This window comes from Takifugu rubripes, chromosome 15, assembly GCF_901000725.2.
Source record: "Takifugu rubripes chromosome 15, fTakRub1.2, whole genome shotgun sequence".
NCBI classification, from domain to species: Eukaryota; Metazoa; Chordata; class Actinopteri; order Tetraodontiformes; family Tetraodontidae; genus Takifugu; species Takifugu rubripes.
In genome coordinates, this window is record NC_042299.1 from 9,644,811 (window position 1) to 9,660,375 (window position 15,565).

The 15,565-nt window shown below is 43.7% G+C and overlaps 2 protein-coding genes across 6 annotated transcripts; one reads left to right on the forward strand and one right to left on the reverse strand.

The window, feature by feature from the left end:
* Positions 1-1,215: 1,215 nt before the first annotated feature.
* On the forward strand, positions 1,216-6,403 carry LOC101066243 (solute carrier family 22 member 5-like). The gene is made up of 11 exons (XM_029848182.1): positions 1,216-1,523; positions 2,483-2,665; positions 2,924-3,027; positions 3,235-3,389; positions 3,505-3,676; positions 3,903-4,032; positions 4,124-4,221; positions 4,855-5,069; positions 5,157-5,339; positions 5,433-5,568; positions 5,884-6,403. Exons 1-11 carry the CDS (start codon positions 1,317-1,319, stop codon positions 5,945-5,947), a joined length of 1,647 nt encoding a protein of 548 aa, XP_029704042.1. The 5' UTR covers positions 1,216-1,316; the 3' UTR covers positions 5,948-6,403.
* On the reverse strand, positions 6,223-14,499 carry LOC101074728 (solute carrier family 22 member 5-like). 5 transcript variants are annotated; one of them, XM_029848178.1, is made up of 12 exons: positions 14,430-14,499; positions 13,980-14,148; positions 12,512-12,918; positions 12,179-12,282; positions 11,608-11,762; positions 11,341-11,512; positions 11,076-11,202; positions 10,232-10,329; positions 9,637-9,851; positions 9,075-9,257; positions 8,400-8,535; positions 6,223-8,221 (listed from the first exon to the last, which is right to left on the reverse strand). In XM_029848178.1, the coding sequence occupies exons 3-12, from the start codon at positions 12,905-12,907 to the stop codon at positions 8,143-8,145; spliced, it is 1,665 nt and encodes a 554-aa protein (XP_029704038.1). In that variant the 5' UTR covers positions 12,908-12,918; positions 13,980-14,148; positions 14,430-14,499; the 3' UTR covers positions 6,223-8,142. The 5 variants fall into 5 exon arrangements, with proteins under 5 accessions (XP_029704038.1, XP_029704040.1, XP_029704037.1 ...); XM_029848180.1 differs by having other exon boundaries at positions 12,512-12,941; XM_029848177.1 differs by having other exon boundaries at positions 12,512-13,479.
* Positions 14,500-15,565: the final 1,066 nt, after the last annotated feature.

Sequence of the window (15,565 nt, forward strand, 5' to 3'; positions counted from 1 at the left end):
ATCAGAGAACTCTGAATGTGGCCCAGCAGGGGGCCGATATACAACTACAAACAAAAGTGGCTTTTCTGCCTTCCAGTTCAGATGGGTGATGCCAAGAGTCGGGCTTTCAAATGAACTGGAAGCATGTTTTGGTCTAGGACTAATTAATAACTTGGAGTGATAGATTGCTGCCACTCCCCCTCCTCGACCAGTAACACGAGGAATATAATAATTAAGATGGGTAGGAGGAGTAGATTCATTTAAGCTAACATACTCCTCCTGAAGCCAGGTCTCAGTAAGACAAAATAAATCAATGTGATGATCCGCTATCAGGTCGTGCACAAAAGAGATCTATTATTTAATAGTTCACATTTAATTTGATGTTAGTTTCTCCAATTTGTGCGTTGGTATTAATTTTAATAAGATTATGGTGATTGACCTCTGTGCTTGGTGAACTTTTAACCGTGGAACAGAGACTACCTCTATTGTGTTAAATATGTTATTGTTGGTGGATGAGGGTTCTATGGAAGCAGCAGAGAGGAGTGTAAGACTACAACTCTGCATCCTGGATTGTCAGGTCACTTTGGGTCTAATAAGATTAGCCAAGTTGCTAGAAATGAGAGAGGCACCATCCCGTGTGGGATGGACACCGGCCTGTGAACCGTCACCCAGCCGCTCTGGCTGGCCGGCTGCTCGGCTGCTGCCGGGGGACTGCTAGCTGTAGCTACGCTAGGCAGCTAGCTTCTCCTGGCTACTTGACGCAACTCCAGCTAACTCCAAGCTGCGGAATCGCGTCTCAAGCTCACCAAGTCTCACCTCCAGAGCCATTAATGAACTACACTTTCTGCACCTATTCCCTTCACTAGAGGCAGAGGAGTAACTAAACATTTCACACGCTGAACAGACACAGACACCGGGTGAAACAGACGGTGAGGCCATGCTAGTGCTAATAATCGGCGGAGTCCTGTATTTGTTTAATATGGTTTATTTCTCCATGTTGTTATCGAGTGACTAGAATTTCCCGAGTATTCAATTTTAAATAAAGTGAAACCAACACACACCGTGCACAGTGCACCAACTAACTATTGAGAAGACAGGAAGTGACGCAAGACGCTACCCAACCAATGGTCTCGTGTGTGTGTTTGACCCCATGGAATTTGTGTGCAATTCCATGGGGTGGAGCTCACTGCTCAGGGGCTGGCTTACACCTGTACTTCAGAGGCTTATAAAACTTGTGCTGCCACAGAGCTCCTCACTCTCACTTTCATTGTCAAAGAAAACATCCGTCTTGTAAATTGCTTGCATTTCCTGAGGTTCAGATATTTGGTTCTTGGAAAATGATGAATTATGAAAGCGTCGTTGCTTTTGTGGGTCAGTGGAGATGCTTCCAGAAACTGATTTTTTTTCTCCTTTGCACCAGCATTGTGCCAAATGGACTTGTGTCGTTCAATATTGTTTTTGTGGGCGACAATCCTGATCACCATTGCCGGATTCCCGAGGTCAACCTCACCCAGGAATGGTTAAATGCCACTATCCCAGAAAAGGTAATCGAGCATCTTTTTTTTTTAAGAAAAAAAAAACATCTTGAAATAAAGAGTGCAAATATATCTCTCTAAAAAGTCACACTGTCCAAGTCTGATCCTTCCATCTGGAGGAGCACTGACAATTTTGCAGTTTCAGCTCCCACCAAAATTGTCAGAACTGAAGAAGCTTTTACAGCCATTTGTGATACTTTCATGGAATAATGTCCCCTCATTTCAATACATATATTGTCCATTTTTGTATAGGTTTTATACAAAGGTTCTATCTAAAATGTCAATAAAGTTAGTTTTTGTCCAGGATGAACCTCAGACCCACTGTCAGATATGCTGATGCAGTGGTCCCTGGGCTCTTTTGGGTGCCTGGAAATGCAGGCACATATGGCTGCAGTAGTTAACGTTAATGACAAAGACATTGATACTACTGGCTGACCCTTCTGTCATCCAGACAATTCAGAATGTCAATAAAACTTTTGACTGCCAGCTCTTCACATGACGTAATCTGTATTGTTCAACAATTGCACTCATAAAAATCAGGAATGTGCTTTGACTATTTTTTCAAGGGCTGGAAAGAGAGAGTTGCTTTGGCAAAAAAAAAAAAAAAAAAGGTGCATGATGGTCAAAGGTAAGCTCAGGGGGGGGATCTGCTTAGTTTTAGTCAATATTTACAGACATTCTGTCCCTGCACTTAGAGGATAGTCAAATAATACTCCTCTTTAAAACAGCCAGTAGTTGTTGGGCTGATTTTCAAACGTTGTTACAAAAACTGCTTGGAAGAAAAAATTGTTACCTTTTTCCAACTTAACACAAGAAGTAGGCCCAAGCTAAACAGTAAAGTGTTAGAAGGTTGACTTCAGTGCAATTGTGCCCATGAAAGGGAACTATGGATTTCAAAAGTGCTGGCGGCTGTGTTTTCAATTTAAAGCCTGGCCTCTCCAACTTCATGTTGTCCCCCCTCATCTCAGGTAGTGAACGGGAAATTAGGACGCAGCAAATGCAGCAGATACCGGCTGGATGTGATCAGAAATCTGTCCGATCAGGGCCTGGTACCAGGCAGAGATGTCAACCTCACAAGCCTGGAGCAGGAGGGCTGTTTGGATGGTTGGACCTACAGTAAAGAAACCTACCAGTCGACCATAGTTACTGAGGTCAGTGTCAAGTTTATTATCTTAAAACTCAGAAACTCTTAAAATTACATTAATCTGAAAGTAGGGACCTTAACAAACCTGGCTTAAAGAAGATCAACTCATTGGAAGCAACACTGTTTAGATGCTCACAGCTCACAGCACAAAGTCAATCATTAAAACACAATTGAGGCTGCATAGACAAAACTGTCCAGTGATGAAAGTTTAATTCCAGAATCGTCTTGTAATATCTGCTTAATTCTCTACCTGCTGATGTTCCAGTTTGACCTGGTCTGTAGCAACCAGTGGAAGGCACCACTCACCTCCACTATTTACCTCCTGGGATTATTGGTGGGAGCCTTGATCACGGGGCCGCTCTCAGACAGGTACTTAAATCATGAAATCATTCAATTGCATGATGCTGCGGCAGGGCTCTGGTCCTGGAAATGATTCAGTCTTATGCATCCAAAGTAAACATTTCCCCGGCATTAGTTTTTAAACAAATGTGAAATGATATTTTTTTGCTTTGAATTCATGTTTAATTTGCTGTCATTGTTCTAAACTCGTTGTTCTTGTTTGGATTCCTACTATAGGTTTGGCCGGAAACCTGTTTTCTGTGCACTGATGGCCGTCCAGGCATTCTGTATAATGCTTCAAGTCTTTTCAGTTTCTTGGACAATGTTCTCCATCGTTTCCTGCATTACGGGCATAGGACACGTTGGTTCTTACATTTCCTGTTTTGTGATGGGTAAATGATATTTTCTGTAATTCATCAAGAGGCATTTCTGTATTGATAAAGTGTAAAGACTTCCTGTTTTATACCACTAATGTTTCCTGCACTTCTCCATCCTTTTTCTATACAGGAACGGAAATCTTGACTGGCAAAGTTCGAGTCCTCTTTTCATCGTTGGGTATAAGTCTAAGCTTTGCGATGGGCTACATGCTCCTCCCTCTCTTTGCATACTTTTTAAGGGATTGGAAATCTCTCCTATTTGCTATTTTTCCGGCACACTTCATGAGCCTTTTCTTGTGGTGGTAGGTTTCAATTTGTAATTATTATTATTATTATTTTGCTCTCTCGTGTGTTGATTGTGTCGATCTGTCGGCTTTTTTGTTCTGTCAAATTTTTAAATGCTGATAAAATGTAGGTACAAAAAGTCAGCAAAATAATGCTTTGACTTCATGCTTTCCCACCATGTTCTTTGGTCTGTGTAGCAACCTCTCGATCCAGACACAGCGTGTTTCTCTGTTAAATGAACAGGTTTGTCCCAGAGTCTCCACGATGGCTGCTCTCTCAGGGCAGAGTCGCAGAAGCAGATGCCATACTGAGAAAAGTGGCCAGGATGAACAACGTTGAGGCTCCCGAGATCATCTTTGATGAAACGACACTTGTGAGTTCAGCTCGAACCGTATCGGCTGCTGCATTGACACTCGTCGGTGATCAAAAACTTATCTCTTATTTTCTGCCGGTGCTTCTTGCAGACGAAAGAGAAAACGACCACCCGCGTGCAACACAATGTCTTTGACCTGGTGAAGACGCGACACATCAGAAAGATAACTCTGATTATTTGCCTGGTGTGGTGAGTAAACTCTTGTCCTGCATCTACAACAAAATACAATCTTCCTTGTGTCGTCCCCCTCCTGTAAATAAAACCTTTGACCCTCTTTCCACCGTGTCCACGCTTCTGCTCATCTGATTTCAACGGATATCAGAGCTGAAAATGTTCCCCTAATTTAAATGCTTTTCAACTGGGAACATCTGGCAGGAAACAGGCAGACAGAAAGTTTCACCTGCAGTCGTTTGCATGGAGGAGCCAGGGGGTGGGAAGAAAGGGCAGTTAGCATTGCAACCCTGGATTTGCAGGTAAAGGCCACATCGTGTTCTGAATTTTTACCTGGCCGAGGTTGAGGTGCTATCTCATCTTAAATTGTTTCAATCTTGCACCGCCTCCAGGATGGTGTTGGCCATGAATGTGCCACATTCTCTTAGTGATAGTAGTAGACAGGCCAGTATTTCAGGCCAGATGTGCACTGTTAGAATCAGCCTGCATGAGGGTGGCATTCCCATTCCAGATGTGTCGGGACATATGCTTGAAAATATTGGATACTTCATTTACTGTGGGTCCTAAATGTTAGATCTCTATTATTGTAAATAAATGAGTCGTGAAAAGTCCTTTTTTTTCTTTAAAAAAAGTGCATTTCTATCGTTCAAGGTTTACCCTGAGGTTTGGATATTACGGCTTGACACTGAACACGTCCCAGCTTCACGCTAACCCTTATATCAGCTGTTTCATGTCTGCCGCTATCGAGATTCCGGCGTACGTCTTTGCATGGCTGGCGTTGCAGTACTGTCGACGGCGACCAGTAACCATCCTGGTCTTCTTCACTGGCTCATTGGCACTGTTCCTCATTCAACTGGTGCCTGAACGTACGGTACTTTGATAGTATAATAAAGAGAATCCATATCCATCATCAGTCGAGGAGGAATGTTCTGACAGTTTGTTTGTTTTTTTAGATCTATCTGGTCTTGCTGTGGCTCTGGAGTTGATGGGTAAATTTACTTTCACAGCAGGTGTATGCCTGCTGTATGTCTACGGAGCAGAAATATACCCAACAGTGCTGAGGAGCACAGCGACAGGGACATGCGGAATCCTCTCCAGAGTGGGAAGCAGCGTTGCACCTTTTTTGTTTAGCATTGGTGAGAGAAATGGGCAGCATCCTTTTTAAAACCTGAATTATCTAAATATCAAAGAGACACTTTCATTTCTTCATTTCATTTCTCTTTGCACAGGTGATTCCTTTGAGTATCTGCCCTATATCCTCCTGGGTACTCTGACTTTGGCGACTGGCGTCGCTTCTTTCTTTCTGCCAGAGACCTTTGGAAAACAACTGCCTCAGTCCATTGAAGAGATGCCCAAGGCAAGAAGGTAGGTTACTAAAGGAATAGACTCTGAAAAATACACCTATTGTTAATGTTTGCATTGCTATAATGGACAAAAGAGAATGAACAAAAATCTCCATTTGTTCCAAATGGGATTAAAATGGTTTGTTCCAATTGATGCAACAGGAAGGAAATAAATTAAACTTAGAGCTAAAGCATTAGACAAGAAAAACAGCAAAGGAAGCAGATGTCTAGATTTGTGGAAGTAGCAGAGTGAAGCTTCTTTATAACTAGCTAACAAGCTGATGCTTTGACCCCCCCCAAAAAATGATGCCTTGTTTATTTGTATTTACATCCACAGCTTAAAGTGCCCCATGAAAACAAAGAAAGACCCCCCTAAGGTCATCAGTGAAAGTCCTCTCTGAGTCCCCGAGTTAATGTTTCTGCGGCTGCTTTGTGTGGAGTAAGACCAAAGAAGTGAAGCATTTCTGCACATCTCGAGGTTTTCGTCTTGAGTCAGGTGGATTTTTGCAGTCTTGCACTCCTGAGCCCGGTGCTGAACTTTGGCCACCGTGATGTTATGACTGTGTTCAAGCTCAAGTGCCCAGTTTCACCTTTGCTCATTGGTGTGTGTTGAATTGTTTTACCTTTGTCTGTTGTATCCGGCTACATGTTAGCATGTAGTGGTGTTCTAGTGGTGTCATGGGCACTTTATATTCAAGGGATTTTCTCTGGGTTCTCATGGTTTATTTAATGAATTTCTAAGTATGAATGTGTATGTTTTGTCCCACATTACATCCCAGAGTGTGCAGTTTGTCACAGCAAACCCTAGCTGGTCTATTTTGTATTAAGTATTTTTAATTAAATTGTATTAGTATTTATTTGGTCATCAAGGGATTTTCATTCTAGTAAATTAAGGATGGAACTGTTGGGGCCCAGGGTTGTGCCTGCTTTGTCCTGAAGGGGGTGGTGTTGAGCACAATTGGCGGACTGCTTTTGTCTTCCTTGTGTCGTCCCCCTCCTGTAAATAAAACCTTTGACCCTCTTTCCACCGTGTCCAGGCCTGCTCTCGGGTTCTGTTAAAACTCCGCAAACCGTAACTATAGTTTGGAATGGGAAATAGTCTAACTGGACACTTGTGATTTATTTTTATGTCAATCTAATCATGTTCAAAGTTCCTCAGCTCCCAATCACTCAGATAAAAAAAAAAGCTCCAAATGTCTGATAGCTGTTCACTCCGGGATTAAACATTTTTGTAAATTGATACAAGATATAAACAACATTAGCAATAAATTTGCATAAGTGACAAAAAAAAAAAAAAGGTAAAAAAATAAAACAAAACAAAACAGTTGAGAAAAAGTATGAAATACATGAGGTTTGTTACGAGACGTGGTAGTACAGGACCCGAACGCAGGCCAGGACACCATCGTGGAGTGGTCAAAAGCTTTATTTACAGGGAAGGGGAGCACACATCGACGACAGAAACGGTTCTCCTGGACCGCATGGGGATCGGGAGGCAGCGTCCGCACGTCACAGGTCCATCGGCGAGTCCCCACACCAGATGCAGTCCCCCTGGACTGCTGGGAACCCGCAGCAGTCCCCCTGGAACGGCGAGGACTCGGGAGTCCGGCGCGACACGCTCACCACACGAGCGTGCCCCGAGACACTGAAGGCAGAAGCAGTCCTAGACTGCAAGGGGAGCAGGAGCGGTCCTCCAGGGAAACCGGAAGCTCGGGAACAGGAGCGACCCTCCAGGAAAACACAGAGCACCAACATACGAAAGGGAAAGCGACCAAACAGCTTCACCACGAGCAGACGCCCTTACAAACACCAAGGAAGCCGAACAAACACCCGCACGAACAGACACCCCAGCACTGACAGGCAGGCACAACCTGCTTAAATAGGCAGCAAATTGCCCACAGGTGTGCCTGCCTGCAGCGCCAGCTGCACCCAATTGTGCTCCCTTACACCCCCTGCAGGCCAAAGACAGACACAAACCAGAAATCCCAACAAGGTTGACATGATGAAAAGCAAGATCAAAATCATCAAGATCAAATCCTGATGTACGGGAGTAAAATGTAACTGTTAATACTGAGAGAACTGCATGAATAGAAAGTAACAGTTGATGAAACAGCTCATTTTCCTGTGATGGCAATGTAGTTGTTTTTTTTTATTATTTATTTATAGTTAAACATGATTAATAACTTTATTAAATGTTTCTTCCTATGAAGTAAATATGCTTCAAGTCTTAAACTTGAGTCTTGTCAGGGTGCAGCTTTCTCCTCGACATTCATGCTGATTTCAGTGCTGTTTTGCAGGTTGTTCAACTCCTGTCTTATTTCACAGACACGAAACTTGTTTAAAAAAGAAATCAGGTCATTTTTAATAATAAGTGACTTTGTATAAAAAGAAAGAGTCCTATTACAGTTCTTTTTTTGTCCTTGTTTCCCTTAAATTTTCAAAACCACAAATCTTTAACAAAGGAAGTTGCTTCCATCAAACTTCTGTCACCATAAGTGGATTAATAATAAAAACTTTGATGTCATGTCCTATTAAAACCTTCCCCAAGAATCACAAACAGCAGCATGATTTGTGCTCATCTGTCCACATCTGTCCTGGTTCAGTTTGCAGGAGACGCCCTTTCTGCTGTGTCCTCCTTCTCGCGGGTGGACGTGAGTCTGTACTGTTTCTTCCTACAGCTATACAAGCACACAAAGTCATAGAATTACATTAATGCCATGAATGTTGTTGGGAACTAACTCAACCAGACGATGAAGGTCAAAGGTCATCGTGATTCTGTGGTGAAACAGCCATCAAACAGTTGAAGTTAAATGTGGAGACAAACTTTCCCAAACCTATCAACCTCTGGAGCCTTACCCAGGAAAACTTTGCATTTGATCGAGCAAGTCCGGCAGGGGCTTTCCATGGCTTTCAGGCAGTAGGAGGCTTAGCAACGCCAGCAGGACAGCGAGGCATCCAATGAGGATGTACGGCAGTGAAACGGAATAGCTTCCTGTGTCCACACATCAGAGGAATAGACAATGAAATGCTATCCCAGCTTCAATGGCCTCATAGCACTGAAGTACATGTGCTGCACATTTCACATTTCACATTTGAAATGGTGGCATTTTCTGACATAGATGGAAAATGCTCCATTGAATATTAACGCCGAAGGGATCTGGGACAGTCAACAATTATTAATCTGCACTGTTTCCTGGTGTAAAACAAATTGCAAGTAGAACTGTAACAGTGAGTTTTTACTGTTGCATGAGGGTTAGAGCAACGGTGTTAGATTAACCAGTGGCCCACATAATGATCAGATATGGCAGGGCTACACGCCTTGTTGTCCTGGTTCAGAACTTTTAAAAACCAGAAACAGGCTCGCCAAAGCCATAAATGTTTCTTCTGTTTATTGTGCTTCTTCTTTTTATTGATCTAATAAACTAACACAGATACTAAAAGCAAACTCATTACCAAACAAGTAATCAAACACATTCCGTTTGTCAAAGTACGGAGAAATGCAGAGAATTAAAAAAAAACAAAAAAACTTACGTAGGTAGATAAAATAAGGGGCAACGATGCTGCCTATTTTGCCCATCATAGAGCAGCTGCCCAAGGCCGTAGTTCTCAGCACGGTTGGGTAGAGCTCCACTGTGTATCCGTACACGATAGAAAAGGCTACTGTCACAGCAAACTTGGCCATCATCTCCAGTCCTATGGCTACATAGATCAGTTCTAGAGGGAGTGAAACAGGATTACATTAGAAGTTATATGGCAGAGGCAGCCTGGGAATGCTCAACCAAGAGCATAAATTGGGGAAAACCAGTAAAGATGCAAGAGGTAGAAAATAAAAATGGAAGCCTGGTTGTTTCCCAGGTACGTGCTTAACCACAGCACAATAAGTATAAATGAGTGCAAAATGGGGTCCACATCTTTGCCAACAACTGTTTTTGTGGTGCCCATCACTATTATTTACAAGTATTTATTCCAGTCAGGTGCCACCGCCACCGCCTGGAAAAATGACACAAACTCACAAACTAAAATAAAACAAACCAATGACATCTATTACTCTAGTGTCACGGTGATGTTTGTAAAACGGCATTGCTACTCATACCTGATGGTATCAGCTGTATTATGAGCAGGAACATTCCTGCCATGCACAGCGTTGAGAAAACCGTCACCCGTCTGGAACACCAGCGGAAAAACACCCAAGATAAAAAGTAGGCTGGAATCTCAACCAGCGCTGACAGGAAGCAGTTCAAGAATGCATTGCCGTGAAGGTTCCCGGTGTTCAGCGAAACGCCCAAGTAGGTAATGGTGACGGTGGGCCTGCAGGGACGGCAAAATGTGTTAGTCTCTGTGTGTTTGCTGCTGATCAGTTTAATATTTAAAATGTGCAAGATTTGCCTGCACAATAACTGTAAATGCCGATTTACAGACAGTTCAGGTTATAAAACTACCGGCCTGCTGTGCAGTTACATAACGCCTAATTGGGACATCAGTCGCATTCTTCACAGCACCTGACAGGCCATTATTTGTTGTTAATCAGACGTCCCACCAAGGCGGCTGCCAGCGCGCATCAACGTAATTGTCAAATCACATCGCCGTGGCCGCCTGACGTCTGCATGTGTGTGCTTCGCCGTGTGTATTTGTGAGTCCCGGGGTCGCTGTTCCAAATGTGGAGGTCAGGTGGGACAGTGGGGACTCACCACAGCAGCCACAGCGTGACGGAGATCCCGCAGACGTTCCGTGAACTGACCAGTTCGCAGATGTTTGGGGGGCTTCTTGGAGGAGACTGGATGTCTTTCTGTGGGGGGGACAGGGTAACAAAACCCGTACACATCTGTAAATCATTCATTTCTAGAGCTGCTTGTCGATATATGGACACATGCTGAGGCAAAACAAAGGGATGATTTACAGAGCGGCGAAGATCAAGGTTCAATCTAGTACCGGAAACAGGCGAGAGTGCGAGAAACAGATCTACACTACAGGGCGTTATCAAATATTCATCGCTTCTCAAATATTCATCGTTTCAATAACTGCCTGTAACTCTCCATGCTTTGTGTTGTCTCGTGTTCCATGTAATCTTGTCAGTTTCAGTTATGTTTGGATTTGCACGGAGGAATCAGCGGGAGGAAGAAAAGTTGGCAAAAATAAATGAGGCCTGAGCTTCAGCTTTATGCCAGAAAACTATTTTTTCTTTCTATTTTTGCCTCCGACCGGCAGCAATGGGTTAGAGGAGGAGAAAAGTCATGATGCAATGATACCCTATAAAAGGGAAGGAATAAAGACACAGACATGAGTAAACAGGCACCAAATGAGTGGCAATTAAACAGAAGAGCAGCTGGTAAACGGGTATGAACTGGAAACTTTATCGTCTTCATTTGTTTCATCCCACTAACTTTTCATTGAATTCTATTTAACTCGGACTCTTGCAGCCCTACAGGCTCCCTTTGTCTGTTGTGTTACCAGGATTTGTACGTCATGCATTAAATAATAATTATTGTTACATAACCGAAGAAAAAAGTGCAGAGTTTTGGCAGAGGCTCTGACCTGTAAAGGCGTAAAAATGACCGTTGGAGGCTTGACGTTGTTTTTCTTTGCGGCAGCTCTGATGATCGCTTCGGCCTCTTCAATTTTCCCGCAGGACACCAGCCACCGAGGAGACTCAGGGATGTACCTGCCTCAAGAGGTGGAAGAGGGACACATTGCCAAGAACCATCATAGCCTTTTCTTTTGGTTCGAAATAAAAAAAACACCATGAGCTACAATTTGTTCCTAGAATACATCATAAAGTCATTATTTGTCTTCCACCTACCACCAAAAAGGTATATAGAGTAGGTTTGGCAGCGCAAGAGCCACCAGGAGCATCCTCCAGTCTCTAATCAAGAACGCCAGCAGCGGCAGCATCATGTAGCCAACAGCAAAGCCCAGATTCACGCCCAGCGTGGCGAATGTTTTGCGTAACCTCGGCGATAAAAGCTCCGATCCTAAAGATCAAAAACAGGATGAAAATGACGCCGACTTAACGCGCTAAAGTTGGAAACTTGGGCTAACCTGGCGCTAAATACGAGAAGGAAGATACCTAGCACGAATGTGCTGGAGTAACTGAAGGTGTTGCCCAAGCCAACGAGAAAGTACATGCAGCAGAAGAAGGTCCAGGACGGAGAGAAGATCAGAAGGAAGTTGGAGACTGCGTGGATTCCCATTCCCACAAAAACCATGAGTTTCCTCCCGTACCTGAAACCACAGAATCATTTTCCATCAGGACCTGAGCAGAAACTGGATCGGAATCTTTGCTGTGGTGTCAGAGATGGATCCGTCTCAGGGGTCAGAGGGTGAGAGACAGGAATGCACCCTGGACAGGTCAACAATCCACTGCACGACACACACACACAACTTTGCTTACACACTCACACTCGGGGCACTTCAAAGTCTTTGCTGCCCTAAAGTACTTGTCACCCTCTGATCAGCTGTGTTTCATTTCCACAACTCCTGCTGCTCTTTCACACACACACACACACACACACACACACACACACACACACACACACTTTTGCAATTTGTCTGGTTTTGCATCGTTTTAGCGTTGTATTAAGGCTGCCTATTATTGTCACTATTTTTTTTTTTTTGGGGGGGGGTTGTATGTAAATCACCTGTCAGCAAGTTGTCCACAAATGAAAGCACCACTTAGAACACCACAGAAGAAGACAGAGGTAGTCAGAGGTTTCTTCCACTTGTAATCACACACAAGGTCCCACTGAAAACGCACAGCAGAAAATAACTTAACCAACGGGATCATGGAAAATACTCTTTTTTATTCCTGTGCAAAACACTCAAATATTGTAATAGATGCACAGAGGTCAATAGACATTCTTTCGACTGTAAAAGGACTTTGTTAGAGGAAACTAATAATGCTGTTTCTGTCTTTTCTGTAGTTGTGACAGGCCTGTTTGGGAAACAACATTGGTCAGCGCGCTTCCACAAACCTCAGACACCACCGTCGATGCGTAGATGCTCTGATCGTACTGCCATCCGTCCAAACAGCCCTCTGTTGCAACGGTAGACCAGTTAACATCAGCGGGCAGCAAGCCCCTGTCGGAAAAACGCTGCACCTCTGTAAGTTTGTATCTGGAGCAGAAGCTGCGCTCCGGAGCGCCGCCGCCGCTTCTCTCCTCCAGCGGAATGCTGCTGTTCTCCCACGCAGGTGTCAGGTTGGCTTGCGGGGGGACGAGACAGTGGTGGTGCGGGCTGCCAGCCAGAAAGACCACGGACAGTGCGGTGTAGCCGCAGGGGATGGCCCGCAGGCACAGGAGGTAAAAGACCTGCTTCTGGAAACGGCCCCATTCCCCCAGGAAGGCGGTGGCGGAGTCGTAGTCCGTCATGTTGGCCGCGGCTGGGTCAATGAGGGGACGAAGACTTCACCGTGTTAATTTCAAAAGCACTGGTTGCATCCCACCCACTTGGTATTATCCCACTTTTAAAGGGACAACCCGACAAAAAATCTGTCAGAGAAATGTCATTATTCCTGAGAGTTCCTTGTCTGTTACTGGACATTGGAATATATAACATTCCATAAGATGACACCAGATTAAAGTCGCTGCATTGCATTCCCATCCTTAACTAAAGAAAAACAATAAAACAAGTGCAATTAACTCATTCTGTAATGGGGACTTGGCTGAGAAACGGAGGTTGGGAGCTGGAGAGGTGCCAGGACGCCTTAAGAGCACTTCCAAGGTAGCCTTGAGTAAGACCTACTGAGGTCCCAAGTGCTCACAGGGCCCCGCGACGAGCTGGCGACTGCTGCTTAATCGTCCTGATGATGATGCTGAAAGTCAGCCACAAGTTGGGTGTTGTTGGTACAAAATGTTTTCTTAAAGTACTTACTTGAAGGCTGCACAAATTCAGTTTGCACAGCAGTCGGCCACGGTGGCTGGTTGTACCTAGGAGACCATCCCTAGTAAACAGAAGCATGAGAGCCTCTTTGTTTACCCTGAATACTTAATGCTTGTGTGTAAACACTCCTCCAAACCAACGCTGAAAGTAGTCAGCTCCAGTTCCAGTCAGCCATTCAATCAGTCAGTCAAAGCAATAAAATAAACAGATGAGATTGACTGTGGCTGTGCTGAATCAACATGCGCATGAGGAAGCCAGTTCATTCATCACACCAGCCAGTGAACAGAAACCAGCGAGTCCAGTGGGACAGAACCTTGGCCCTGCTTGTGTCTGAAAGCCGGCGGTCATTATTCAACAGGGAACCCGTTCGTCCTACTGGTTGCTGGCATGCTCCAGAGAGAGAGAGAGAGAGCAGTAACAGGAGGTTCGTGGGAGCATCGACACTCCATCACCATTATGGCACATCTTGTGCAAGCGGTCATAAAAAGCATGTTACATTACTGATTATTGTTGTTTTAAGCGCCGCTCTGCCTAATTGCTCATTATCACAATGGTGATTACCTCAATTACAGCTGGTTCAACTGTTGTAATCTTAAGTCAAAGGGTGTTGCGTGCTTGCTCCATCCAGGATGAGAAGTTTTGCCGCTCCACCGGTGTCAAGGTCAAAGGTCAGACAAGTGGTGGAACCATTCCGCATCCAGCCAGCCAGCTTGTACAGGCTGTCCTGCTTCTGTAGAAATCAACATCTGGCTGATCTGATTTAATCCTCTTACCCCTTTCTTATTTCAAAATCTGTCAGGTTCTGACCTCTGAAACAAGAGCTTCAGAACACCAACATTATGAAAGTGAAGAGAAAATAGCTGAATCACCATTTTACTGCCTGTGCAACAGGGAAATTGCATTGCATGAAATATACATGTTTCTATAATGTATCTTTCTGATTTGACCGTGGTCACAATCTCTTTCAACAAACAATCCAGACACACAAAGAAAAGCATTGTTGAAGTTTACCTGATGTCTGCTATTCGGTGGAGTCCCCCCATGAAATGCCTAACCAATGCTGAGTTTACAGGCAGACAGTAAAGTTGCTTAATGCTCAAAGGGCAAAAGTATCATAAAATCCATTATCAAGAGAGAGAGAGAGAGACATAGAACATAGAGGGAGAGAGAGAGAGATTATTCACTGCAATAGCAAACAAAATCAATTATCTTACTTCACCATTGAAATGACAGCACAGTGTTTTTTTTATGGGGTTTTGAACTAATTAGAGGCTTTTCTATTTCCTCTTTTACGTACGTGCACCGCTCTTGCATTCTCACCCTGATGATTTTTTTTCCATTAAATTACAACATGGAAATCTCTCTCAAATCCTACAAAAAAAGGGAGAGAAAAGGAAGAAATCCCGGGTCTATTGTAGTGCTGCTGACGTTTTCACCAAACAGGAATTGCCAATCAAAGCCCTAATAACTTCAGGGAGTGAAGCAAGCCACACGTGTGCCACATTAAAGCCTCTGTGCGTGGAATGATGCCTCATGCCTGAGGGGTCCTGTCTGTCACCAAGAAGGGATCCACAACTGGAGACGTTACATGTAGCTGAAAGGCAAAGGTTGCTTCTCACTGTTTATTCTACATGATAGTGTAATTTTATTAATTTATTTATTTATTGTTTGAAGATTTCTCCTTTCTTGTTGGTAAGTTTATAGCCAAATACTAAATATTGTTTACGGTTTTCACTATTTTTTCTTTTACGCACTAAGTTGTTGATTATTGCAGCAGCGCCCCCTTGTGGCGATGGCATCGCTTATCTACTCTGACACGTGCGCTTCTTTGTTGCCTTCAAGGCGTCAGATGGGGTAAATTATATGTGAATCTCTTGTCATTGACTGGCTGCTCCACCACTGGCTGGCCGCTATTTCCCCACCAATGAGCACAAATCTTTTATTTCCTCAGAAATTATGATTTTTATTTTTTATGTATTTTAATGACTTAATGAGAAGCTTCTTAGAATGTATAAAACTCTTACTCAGCATGTTTTTATCAATGTAACCCAGTCACCACTATTTCAAGACCATGAAAATGATCCATAAACCTTTAATATTCCTTTTGTGATCAAACCATAAAAAAACTTTTTGAAAAAAAAAACAAA